The sequence below is a fragment of the Megalobrama amblycephala genome, linkage group LG4 (assembly GCF_018812025.1).
Source record: "Megalobrama amblycephala isolate DHTTF-2021 linkage group LG4, ASM1881202v1, whole genome shotgun sequence".
NCBI lineage: Eukaryota > Metazoa > Chordata > Actinopteri > Cypriniformes > Xenocyprididae > Megalobrama > Megalobrama amblycephala.
The window spans coordinates 7,227,563-7,241,200 of NC_063047.1; the positions used below are offsets into that span (position 1 = coordinate 7,227,563).

Consider the following 13,638-nt stretch of genomic DNA (forward strand, 5'->3'; position numbering starts at 1 on the left):
TGGTGGTCTCTCCAATACTACAGTGATATAAATAATTTAATGAATAAACCAATAAATAAAAATGTTTAAGGCACAGTAGTCCCAACCTCACCGATGACCACACCATCCACCTTCAATTATTATTATTATTTTTTTTACAATTCAATAAGCCATTCATTTGTATTGTAAAATATGGCAAGATCATGTCAAAACAGTATGACAATATAATTTCAAAATGATTTTATTTTACAGCAGTAAAAAACTGCCAAAAATAAAAATACAATTTTTATGGAACTTTAAACAGTTGTACAGTTCAATAACCCATAGGAAAACAAATGCATACGTTAAAAAAAGTTCATAATCCCATTTCATAAACTGGAATCTCTTTAAAATGAAACCTTATTATTTTAATACATCATCTTGCACTCTCTTTCAGTCTCTGAATTCTATTGCCTTAATGTAATGGCATCCAACTAGTCAATCTATTCCTCAGCAGTTCATGCTTTATAAAGTCCACTGTCTTATTTCAGCCCATCTGGTCAGGAACAACTGAACATTGATATGAAAAACAACCAGCAAACTAATAAGAATGGATCTGATTCATGGTCTCTGAAGGCATGACTAGCTCTTTATCAGATTGTGGCCACAGAAGCAATAATACATTCAAATGTAATTTACTAGGGCAAGATCTCTGGAAAGCTTTCCTCTTCATTTAGTGAAAACCATTACCTAGCTTAGCTCCAGCGTTCCAGGCCACATGATCTGCCTAATGAATATGGATTATCGGGAAAAGCTATCAAAGGCAATTAACTCAATTAGCTCTAGCTGCTAACCAAAGCTCCCTATAGAGTGAACAGCCCAGCTGTAGAGCAACAGATTGTTACACATTTACAATTTCAGTTTCAACTCCACCACAACTGCATTATGAACAAAAACAAAGAAAAAGGCAGGAAAGAAGATAAGAATGGACTGTCTTCTCTTTCAAAACACCAGAACGTCAGATGATCTGATCCATCGACACTTCTTAAAAAGGACACGGAGCAGTTAACGGGACTGTCGCCCTCTCATTGGAGTTTAACAAGCAGGGAGTATTCATGCTCTGTGATGATCTGCACAAAATGTACTAGCATTTTTTCTCCACATGAATCCCTGACATGCCTATTTAATACAAAACCACCATTTCATCTTTTCCAGTGTATCCCCACATGTCCTACTTTCCCCAACAGCTTCGCTGAGGAAACAAGGACAAGGTTTGGGCTCCAAAACAATCTTCCCACGCTCTCTCAGGGCACATGCCCTACCTTTACCATGAAACCGTGCTGTAAAGGCAAGGTAAAGAGAAAACAGACAAGCAAGAGGGAGTTGGAGTTTAGTCCTTTGAGATTCCTCGGTGCTGCATATACATCTTAAGACGCCTGTCCAGGCGCTCATCCTGTTCTTCCATCAGGCTCCAGGGGTCCCCGCTGTCCCCATGAGAGGGTCAGCCCCCTCTATGGGCTCCTGAGTGGGGGTCTGGTTGTTCGGTTCAGCCGTGATGACGATGGTGTTCTCGTCCACCAGCTCGCAGGTGGGATTGGCGAAGGCAGAGAGAGGAAGAGTGATGCGATGCATCTCGCGCTCATAAACTCGCTGCTCGTGCTGTTTCTTGAGGTCACGACCCCTACAGGATCCAAAACATAAGTATTTTACTTCAACCATTAGCCATCAGCCATGTTTAATGTCATTCGTCAACTGATCAAATAATAGCATGGGGTGTAAAAGTCAGAGACCAGTGAAAATGTAAAAAAAAAAAACAGCTTAACAACATGAGTAAAAAGTTTTGTAAAATTGATTTTATTTTATTTAAACAGGTTGTGCAGTGTTGCTTGAATGTTTATCCTGTGTAAAATGTTCTGTTCTAATAAACTTTAAATGATTAAAAGATGACAGTACTTCAATCATTAAAAGCCTGTTTTCTTTTTCTCTTTTTTTAACTTTAAAAAAGTCCCAGACTTTAAATGTTTCAATGATTTTCACTGTACATAATAAAATTAACCTTTGGATATTCAAAAGAATATTCAAGATTTCCGAAATCATATTTTCTGTCTCGGCAGCAAAGTCTCGAAGAACCATTCTGAATTACATTATAAAAATGAATGACTTATTCTGTAGTGGTTCCACTTCATTTTTTTTCTGAATATTTTGAAGATTATGTCTAATATTATCCATTTCTAATAATATACAGTACAGTCCAAAAGTTTGGAACCACTAAGATTTTTAATGTTTTTAAAAGAAGTTTCGTCTGCTCACCAATGCTACATTTATTTAATTAAAAATACAGTAAAAAACAGTAATATTGTGAAATATTATTACAATTTAAAATAACTGTTTTCTATTTGAATATATTTCACAAAGTAATTTATTCCTGTGATGCAAAGCTGAATTTTCAGCATCGTTACTCCAGTCTTCAGTGTCACATGATCCTTCAGAAATCATTCTAATATGCCGATTTGCTGCTCAATAAACTTTTATGATTATTTTCAATGTTGAAAACAGTTGTGTACTTTTTTTTTTTTTTCAGGATTCCTTGATGAATAGAAAGTTCAAAAGAACAGCATTTATCTGAAATACAAAGCTTCTGTAGCATTATACACTACCGTTCAAAAGTTTGGGGTCAGTAAGAATTTTTATTTTTATTTTTTTGAAAAGAAATTAAAGAAATGAATACTTTTATTCAGCAAGGATGCATTAAATCAATCAAAAGTGGCAGTAAAGACATTTATAATGTTACAAAAGATTAGATTTCAGATAAACACTGTTCTTTTGAACTTTCTATTCATCAAATAATCCTGAAAAAAAATATTGTACACAAATATTTTGTACAATTGTACACATTAAATGTTTCTTGAGCAGCAGATCAGCATATTAGAATGATTTCTGAAGGATCATGTGACACTGAAGACTGGAGTAATGATGCTGAAAATTCAGCTTTGCATCACAGGAATAAATTACTTTGTGAAATATATTCAAATAGAAAACAGTTATTTTAAATTGTAATAATATTTCACAATATTACTGTTTTTTACTGTATTTTTAATTAAATAAATGTAGCATTGGTGAGCAGACGAAACTTCTTTTAAAAACATTAAAAATCTTAGTGGTTCCAAACTTTTGGACTGTACTGTACATTACTGTCATATTTAACAGTGACGCACTATAGACAGAAGGAGTGATTTGTCTCCAGTATCGCCTATTTTTAGGGTCAAGATATAAATGTGCTACTGTAGAGAGAGAGAGAGAGGGGAGCAGGTCTAATTCGTCATTCTCTGCCAAGCAAGAGACGGATCGAATCTCAATGATAATTCTCAGATTCCTAAAAGTGGTCAAACAATGGGGGCTGAATGCTGGACAAATGTCATTTCATTGGACACACCAATGTCTATACTTTCTTTAACTCCATCTCTCTCCGTCTTGCCCATTCAGGCTGTGCACAGCAGACCTGCGGCATGTTATGCAATCCTCCTACTCTTACCCAGCACTTCCCTGCCTGTGTGTCTGCAGAGAGCTCTGCTGTATCAGAACTGAACTGAGTGGTTCCATCTTAATTTAATTTCCTTTCTTAAAATGCACAAGCTCTCTGGAAAGAAGTAAAGCATTTGGTTGAGGAGGTAGATGAAGATTTTAAATATATGAGATCTATGTGCTGTTACATCATAACATGTTTCCTGTGGGTGACATTGACCCTAAACCCTCCTTTCAGCTCAACAACTGCTTATTTCTAGTGATTAATTGGCTCAGTATTAATATGATGACATGCACACATAATCAGCTGACGCACAAGCACATGCTGCCTGAGGCTATTGGGTAATCCAAACTCTTTACAAGATAGAGACGAGAATTTACTCAAGTTCTAGACCTAAAAACAGATCGATTCTGAGAGGTTGAGAGGGTGAAACACATAAAAATCTATAAAGGACAGGTCCATGTCATATATCACCACAAAATTATTAAAAATTAATAACATGTATTTGGTTGTATTTGTTATAGTGCCTTTATGATTATTTAAATAGAAAAAAATATTATTTCAGTTTTTATTATACCTTATAAATACCATAAATAATGGCATTGGCAACTAGAAAAAAAAAGAAAAACTTGCTTAATGTCATTAAAATAATATCACAAGACAAATTTCACTTGGTCCAAAAATAACATTAATTATTTTTATACTAATTAAACATTTTTTCTTTTGAGTTTAAGGTCAAATGTGACCAAGACACGCACTTCACACATATCGTCATGGTTGATGATATACTTGCATTTACAGCACTTTTGTTTGAGGACAGGTTCGGGTACATTGTGATTAGAAATGTCCAAAACAACTGATATCTCTGAATATCAGCTTTCAGAGTCGCTCTGTTCCTCCCCAAACTCAACACCCACTTCTAAACATCAAAACAACCCCCTAAATATAGACAGTCGAGATGCCTCCAATATCTTCACCCACTCACCACCTCTCTCTCATGTGTCTAATGGCATTAAAGGAACACCGACACTGCTGTTAGAAGGACACGGTATGTGTTTCCAGCTAATACCCTGCCTTGTGATCCATGACGTTTTACTCTCTTGAAAGCATGTAGCAAACTCAATGACATCCTTTATCTCTGTTCTACAGACAGCTCCTCTGAGCTAGAGTAAAACCAACAGACATCTCAAAAACACTGTCAAGATCAAATACTATCCCAAACAACTGTGCTCTCCAGCAAAGAGAAACTACAATTATTTTGAATTATACATGAAGTTTGAGGTATACTGGCTACTTGAGTCCCTTCATTCTGAAGAACTGAAGTGCCTTTTTTGCCTGGATTTTGTGGGTTGACCTTCAATATTGATCATAAATGTTGTCTCTTTTTTGTTCTTATAGGGTTAGTTCAACCAAAAATGAAGATTATCCCATAATTTACTCACCCTCAAGCCATCCTAGGTGTATATGACTTTCTTCTTTCAGTCAAACACAATTTGAGTTATATTAAAAAAAAAATATGGCTCTTCCAGTCTTTATAGTGGGAGTGAAGAATAACCAATATTTTGAAGCCCAAAAAGGCATATCCATCTATCCATCCATCATAAAAGTAATCCATAAGACTCCAGGGGGTTAATAAAGGCCCTCTGGAGAGAAGCGATAGGTTTTTGTAAGAAAATTTTCCATTTTTATAACTTTTAAAACTAGAATCACTAGCTTCCAGAACCGTCCGTTCACGCATTCACAAGAGAGTCAAGTTCCGGTGTATGACGTAGGATGTAGGAGTAGCGTAAGCTTAGGTAAGAGTAGATGCCCCTAACAAATAGGGCTGCGTAACAAACTCAAGCTCCTCTGACATTTATCTTTAAAAATAGTTGTTTTAGACTTCTAATTCATGACCGGTGTTTTGTTTTGCTTTGTACTCTGCGCTCTGCATTCATCAATATGTCATGCATCAGGTCAAAGCTCACTCTTCTGCTGGAATCGACTCGCATACAGAAGCTGGAATTCTAGTTTATAAAGTTATAAATATGGATTTTATTTATTTTTTTCACAAAAATGCATCACTTCGCTCCAGAAGGCCTTTATTAACTCCTTGGTGCCGTATAGATTACTTTTATGATGAAAGGAATATTTTTTAATATAACTGTTGTGTTAATACAACTCTAATTGTGTTTGGCTGAAAGAGGAAAGTCTTATACACCTAGGATGGCTTAAGGGTTAGTAAATTATGGCATAAATTTCATTTTTGGGTGAACTAACCCTTTAAGTGCACACTGTGAGAAGACATTGCGTTTCAGGTTATACTGACCGTTTGTAGAAGTATCCCATGGTGATGCCACCTCCAAGTAGGATGATAATGGCCATCATGAAGACGGCGAGAACATAACCTGCAAAGGCAGGAAAGATAACCAATATAAGCATAAACGTCTCGGTCTTCAGATTTAGTTAGGTTTTAATCATATTCTCCCAAGACCTACCAAGAGTCCCAAGGTCTTTCTTCTTCTTAGGTCCACTCCTGGCCTGCTGGAGCACTCCCTTCACGGGCTGCACCGCTGCACCCTCCACCTGCGAGGGGAAGGATTTTTTGGATTCAAAGGTCTCCACCATCCTTGGGGTGAGTCCCTGAGTGGGGACAGACTCTTCTGGAGTTGTGGCTTCTGTGGAGTTTTGGTCTGTGGGGTGACAGAAAGAACAGGATATGAGTGTTTTTCTGCTTTTTCTCAATCTGCACTGCTAATGAAAGTCAGCTCTGCACTCACATCAATTAAGACGTCCATTGACATCACACCATTGTACTAAACAGTTTTATTGTGGTCAGGGAGTGAGCTCTCTCAACTGACAATTGTGTCCTCTATTCGCCATGTCTTTCTTACAATGTTTAACAATGTTTTTGTTGTTGTTTTTTTGTCATTAAAACAAAAACTTTAAAGTTACAATGAAACATATATATACACACACACACACATATATACATATACATACATATATATATATATACATATATATAAAAGAAATGTAGAAAGGGACAGGAAGTAAGTGGACTAAATGACTCCAGTCATGTAGTCCACTTACTTCCTGTCCCTTTCTACATTTCTTTATATATTTGTTTCATTGTAACTTTAAAGTTTTTGTTTTAATGACAAAAACTTTAAAGTTACAATGAAACATATATATACACACACACATATATACATATACATACATACATACATACATACATACATATATATATATATATATATATATATATATATATATAAAAGAAATGTAGAAAGGAACAGGAAGTAAGTGGACTAAATGACTGGAGTCTAGAGTATGTCACCAAAGGGAAGATCAAATTTGGATTTTTCTTAAAAAATGAAATATACAGATGGATAAATCATTCACAATAGGATCAGTAAGATGCATTTAGAAAACAGGGTGAAATTTCATTTCATGCAACAAAAACGATTTTGGCCCAAAAAACATGTTCTACACAAGTATGTGAACACAAACACTAATTGCTCATTATGTTCTGAAATGAGTCGCAATTCGCAAAATACATAATAGTGTGGTGGTATGCTATTTCAAGCAAAGCTTTAAGGCCCCGATAAGGCCCCGATATACTATACAAACGAAATTCCACAAAGTTCCACGCAAATGAAGGCGGACCCTCGGGGCACACCTCCTATTACGTTATCCTCACGGACCAATAGTAGTAGGAAGGTGTTTTGCAGCTGGAGCAAACTTTTCCTGAAAGTTCGCTTTGGCAAACCGTTTTGAACTTCCAAAAAGAACACAAAATGAACATCGTTTTGGCCTGATTTTGTTCGAAATGACGTCACATCAGTTCATTCTTTGATTTCATTTACTAGATTTACTTCATTTGCTAGACACACCAGGCGAATACTAGGACTTTTTTTTCTTTTTGAAGCATGTGTAATGAGATAAAGTCTGGCTATTTTTATTTAAATAGGACATCAGGTGTGCGTGGTGTGTTTCAGAGGTCCCATAGGAAGAATTCACAAATGAGAACACTAACATGTGCTTCTCTTGTTGTGGGCCAGCCCTATGGATTTTTTCCACCACCCTCTTCTCTGAAAAAGTTGTTTACACACTCCAGCAGAGTTAAATAACATGAGGTCACAGCCCAGCTAGCCAATCAGTAGCTGTCACCATGGTAAGCATGGTCCTCACAGCCAATCAGAATCCCAGAGGGTGAGGCCTAGACCTTCTCTTTAACAGCTGCAGAACAAGTTTCCTTGTTTGTTCCTCTGTCTGTTCCAACAGAAGAAGCCTCAAGGCTGATGAGTCTAGACTCATTTATTGACTGTTATTGTTTCATTTTATCTGTCCTTGCAGCATGTTGAGTCAAAAGATAATTCTAAGAAAACTGCACTGGTGTGGATTAAAACTGACCAACTGGCCTAGTGGTCTCAATAAGAGTTTTTCTTCAAAGGAAACACACTGCCATACTGTTTTTTTTTTTTTTTTGCTATTGAACCAAATAAAAGACAGCTAGCTTATCGAAAAATGAAAAGCAAAAGAAAAGTTTAGTTCAGCACCAGTGTTTAGAGTAAGCTCAGGGGAAAATTAATGCATTAAAATATTTGGTGCTGACCTTATTCATTCCCTAGAGGATGTTTTCTTAAAGCCATTTTCTTTTTCCCAGAAAAAGTAAGATTGCACATTTCTGCATTATGTAAATATTTTTAAATCAGCTCCCTCCAGATTCTAGGAAGAAAAAGTGCAATACTAAGAGTTTGAGACTGTGGAAACACTTGTGTAAGACCGTTAGTAAGACCCAGTTGTGAAATGCCACAGAAAGACAAGTTAAATAAATCACATTCATAAATCATTATCACATTTCATGCTGGATGTTTTTTTTCTCCTCCCCAACAAAACACCAAGTGCTTTGTGATGCTTATTTTCGTTAAAAAAATGTAATTTAATTTAGGCTACATTTATTTGAATCTATAAGAGCTGCTGTCATTTATTGCCATTTTTTCCTCCAAACACATGCAATGCAGTCTGGTGACGAGAGTAAACATGGCTACCTTGGCATATCTTAATATCACATGCTTCTTTTCTGGTTTCTCCATTGGACCCGGAGACATAGCACCAGGGCTTCTCTGAACCATCTGGGTTACGACAGAAATTGTGATCTCCAACATCTGACAAGAAAAAACAAAACAAATACATTTTATATAGGTTTACATGTTTTCTATTAAAAATTTTTACGTTTGTATGTGTTTTTGAGTTGTAGTGAGTGCATCCTAGATGCACATCTCCAGACATGCCCTCGTCTGGATTAGGGGATTGTGATTGCTCAGCTTTTTCAGTTAGGACTCATAATATCCTGGCCGCATGCCCTCTTCATACAAAACTATAATTTACAAAATCTATAATTAACAACATTGACAGTTTGCATTTTGCACTTTCTAATTAATGGGTACGATCTGTAAATATGCATGATTGTACATATCCTAGCTTAATTTCCTCAAATATAATGTTTTGGGGTGTCTTTTTAAAAGTGTTTATTTTCAAATTATACAGTAAAATGTACAAATACATCAAGAAAAGTAAAAACATAAGTTACCCGTCTGTGAGTCTTTAAACTTAAGTTTTAGACTGTTCCAGTTGAGGCAAATGTTCCCTGTGGATGTCTTCTGTTGCATTCCCCTGTAGCTCTCGCCATTAGATGTTACACACTCTGTGGGAAAATAAATGAACTTCATATGATTTGGAAGATTGGTTTCAGATAAGTTCAAGTGGTTAATTTTTCATGTTTAAATTACAACAAATTCACCATTTACTATACTAAACAATCATTACAATATATATTTTTTAATAAACAGATATGGAATGATAAAAAAAAAGATGTAAAAATGAAAAATCGTGAGGAAAATATAGCCTCGTGCAGCATCGCTACCTTTTCTAAATCACTTAAAATAAAGCATACATTATTATTATTTTTAGAAAGATATTGCAGCACACTGAAATGTGATCTTACCTTCAACAACAGACAAGCAGCTCACCAAACCAGAGCTCAGCAGGGGCACAAAGTAAAGCAGTCGAAACATTTTTATTCGTCGATGTTATTAACAACAGGAACAATTATTATTCATGACGACTTAAAACCGCTCTGTTTTAATGGAAAAGCCTGTGGTGAATCGAGCCACACTGCTCTCCAAACACACTGCAGTCTCGCTGTTGTTTTGGGGTCTGACTCTGAGCTGGTAAACAGCCTGAATGGACTGAGCAGCACTCCCTTTGCGGAGACACCGCGTCCTCCGGGTCCTAGAAACAGCAGCTCCTCTGATTAGAATGATGGACGATAGACTACATGTGAATGATACTTGGACAAAATTACCAGAATATTCCAGCAAACAATCGATTGTGTTTGTATTATTTTAATTAAAAAAACACACAAATATTTTATTAATTGGTATGGAGACTTTTTAACATTAGTACAGAGTTTGGTACATTAGAGAAAAAAAAAGAAAAAAAAAAAAGATATATAAATAAAACACAGTGGGTAGCGGGCGGAAGCCCTTTCTGCGTGGAGTTTGCATGTTCTCCCTTGTGTCTGCGTGGGTTTTCACCCACTATCCAAAAACATGCGGTATACGTGATTTATTGTGAATGCGTGCGTATATGAGTCCCAAGTCCCACATTTATTTTATGGACTTTTTATATAATATAATAATATATTAAATATATTAATGGAAATTATATATATTTCATATAATTCTCAGATGACACAACCGGACCTCTTTCAGACATATTTCCTTAGAGTCCAATTTACAATTTGAAGCAAAGTCATATAAGATATCATTGCCATCTTTTCTGATGAAAGCTATGTGCCTGAATGAGCTTTTATGCAACATGAGTTCGCAAAGAATGAAATAGGCCAAAACCTGCACACAATTTCATCATTACAGCACCATCAATGCAGTCACGTCATCCATTCTTGTTAAACAAATCTGACAGAGCAGAACTTCATTAGGAGATCAAGGAACAATGAGCGCCTCTATTATTTACAAGGAAGCAGAGGGTCTCCTGAGGAGACACTATCAAAAGGAGGAAAACACAGGGTTCATTAGTGATGACATGATCAGTGTAAGCTATTCAGCTTCTGAAAAAGCTGTCCTCTCAGAATAGATGAAAAACACATGCTTTGTGAGTCGTGCTCTTTTGTTAAGATTTTCTCAGTGGTACATTCTGGACATCTCTATACTGACATTTCCCCTTTGTTTTAAGTGCATTCCTTTTGTTAAGTACAGTACACAACTATTATAAATACAGCTGTCTGTTTTCAATAGTTCTGCACTGTTCAGCACAGTAAGATCAGTGTCACATTGTCTGCTGCAGTTCACCATTAATCTAGAAGTACAATGTCTTTTTTATCAGATCAGAATTTTTTTGAAATCTTGGAAATTATGTCAAGGTTTTCATGGCATTTTGAAGCATGAAAGCAAGCAATTAGATTTAATGTGACCAGATAGTTTACTTTTTTTTCCATGGCACTGGTTAACTGACCCACTTTTATTTTCCAAAGTAATTACACAAAGTTTCCAAAGTAAAATTGGAGCCAGGTTGGCAGCTCTTTTTTGTGAGTTGTGCACCCAAGCAGATGAGTGTGAGAGAGATCAGACATTCAGTAACTACAGCGTTTCTTTGTTTTCAAGTTTGTTGATTATGTCGTTACTATTTTTGACACCCAGTCATTACTCCTGTTTGTTCTGCAGTTTCAGCCTGTTATGAAGTCCTGTTTGACTGGTTTCTTTAAAATGTGTTATTTGGAAGAAAAAAAAGAGTGAACATGATGAATGCTTTCAGAATATAGCACAGATGCATAGTCATAAACAGTACAGTGAATTAAGATGATAAAAAGATCCTATTTACTCCAAAATTGAACTAGGGACAAATATAATTATTCAAACATTATTTATTCAACACATTTATTATTACCATTATGTTCTGTCCAAAGATTCTTTACAACCAAACTACTGTGATTAAAATAATAATAATAAAACTAAACCAGTGTCATGGGTTTGTATAGCAAAGATAGCAGACAATGAATGGAAAAAGCCAGATTTTTTTTTTTACAGATGTTTCACATTATACATCTCTTTTCAAATAGTTTGAAAAAAACAAAACAAAAACAGAAATAGCCCATTTATAGCTTATTTAGAAGTTATGAGCTCTTGTTTTTTTTTAAATGGCTAGTCAAATGAAAAAGGCCTAATTCTCTCCAAATCCTAAAACAATTTTCTACTAAAATATTTGAAATCTTTCTAAAAATATTATAAAATGAATACATTCTTAATCTTAAATAATAAAACAATCTTACACAAGATTGCTCTTTTAATCCACCTGTATCCCTTCTAGACTCTAAAATAATCAATAGGTCATTTACAATACAATTGAAGCATTTTGTAGAGGAGTGTGAATCTCTTCAGTGTTTGCTGTAAACTCAGACCATCTGCTCCACTGATGGCTACTGGGATACCCAGCTGCGTCCTAACACTGTGTCCTGTGACACGCAGGCGTGTTGCACAGCAACTGAGTACATATTCCAAGCATGAATCATCAACTAGTCTTATGCTGAGGGCAGAAAATGGACACTTAACCTGGGAGATGAGCCTCTAATGTGGCATAAAGCTGGCACTATTCCCCTGCTGTTATGGTAGGGCAACTCTACTGTTGCCGCAAAAGCCATTACATCACCGTTTGATGCATTTACCACTGCAGTGAAACCTGAGTAGAAGTGGCTTATGCAAAAAGAAGATGAGGATGAGAAAGAGGGTACAGAGTGAGAAAGAAAGACATAAAATAATAAAATATTTATTGGACATAAAAGAAAGGAATAGGGTAGGAAAAAGAGAATGAGTGCAAGCAAGGCTACGTCCTCACTGTCAGTCCAAATCCAATTATTTGCGTATCCGATTAGAATCTAGTCTATATTATTGACTGTCCATACTGTGTACTGCAATTGTTCAGATCAGATGTGTGTGTCCCGTTGCACTCTTTTGTTTTCCTGAATATCTGCATTGGTTTCTATGGTAATAATATCGCGTTGGTAGGCATATGCCAAAAACACCACCACCAGAAACATGGAGGGGTTTGCAAGAAACATGTTGTCTTATGTGCAACATCATGACAGTGTGTAGCCACCGCGCTGGACTACTACGTCTTCTGTGCCATCATCTCCGTCGGTCTGAAAACATGTCTCCAACTCTCCAATATATTAGGGTGACCAAACATTCTGTTTTCCCAGGACATGTCATGTTTTCACGTCCTGTCCTGGCCGTCCTGGTTGTTTTTTATAAAGTGATGAAAATGTCCTGGTTTTCATTGTTTTTCATTGGGCCATTAAATTTACCGGTGTTACGAGATTTTCGGTTTCTGAAGGCGGAGCATACATTAATATTAATGAGTTAATATTCATATATTAATAATGCACATGCAACTGAGACTATTAGTTCAGATTGTATCTCAAGACATTAGTGGATTATTCCATAAAGGTAACTATATTCTCAGCGTTGCGGCTGACTTTTGCCTAAACTACAGTGGTTTACTTCTAGGTAACAGTTTAAGTTTTCATTAGTATGCACGATTTGTGCAGTCGTCTGTAACTGAATAACAGATACTTCGCGTAACAGCAGAGCAACCTTCAGCTATCGTCTACAATGAGTTCAGCTCGTTCCTGCTCTTCCTTAGTACCTTGCGATGTAACAGCTGACAGGCCTATATAAATTTATCATGCTTATTTAAGTAACAAAAAACTGCTGGGAAAGATCAGCTCTACAGCAAAATATAGATGGGCAAACAAGGAGGATGAGGAAGAAAAACAGGATGAAGAGGAAAACGAGGATGAAGAAGAAAACTAAAGATATAGATATTTTTTTGTTAGTTTTTGTAAGTTTGTGAGAGTTATTTTCTGTTAAATTTGGATTGCTAATATAGCAGAGGTATTTTTTTTAGTTATTTATTATTTTTCTAATACAGAAGAGACATTATTTCTATCATTATTTCATTCGTTATTTTTGAAACTTGTCATAATAAAACATGTTGAGTAACCTTTGAGAAGCCTATCTGAATTTGTGTCTTTGGTTATATATAGTATTTTGTAATATAACAATTTTCTATCCATACAGAGGAGGCATAAATGT

General features: G+C 35.9%; 1 protein-coding gene across 1 annotated transcript; it reads right to left on the bottom strand.

Annotated features, from left to right (window-relative positions):
• Nucleotides 1–204: 204 nt before the first annotated feature.
• Nucleotides 205–9,747, bottom strand: pik3ip1 (phosphoinositide-3-kinase interacting protein 1). Its single transcript, XM_048187090.1, has 6 exons — nt 9,474–9,747; nt 9,060–9,173; nt 8,518–8,634; nt 5,959–6,153; nt 5,790–5,868; nt 205–1,639 (listed from the first exon to the last, which is right to left on the bottom strand). Exons 1-6 carry the CDS (start codon nt 9,541–9,543, stop codon nt 1,423–1,425), a joined length of 792 nt encoding a protein of 263 aa, XP_048043047.1. The 5' UTR covers nt 9,544–9,747; the 3' UTR covers nt 205–1,422.
• Between the last annotated feature and the right edge of the window lie 3,891 nt (nt 9,748–13,638).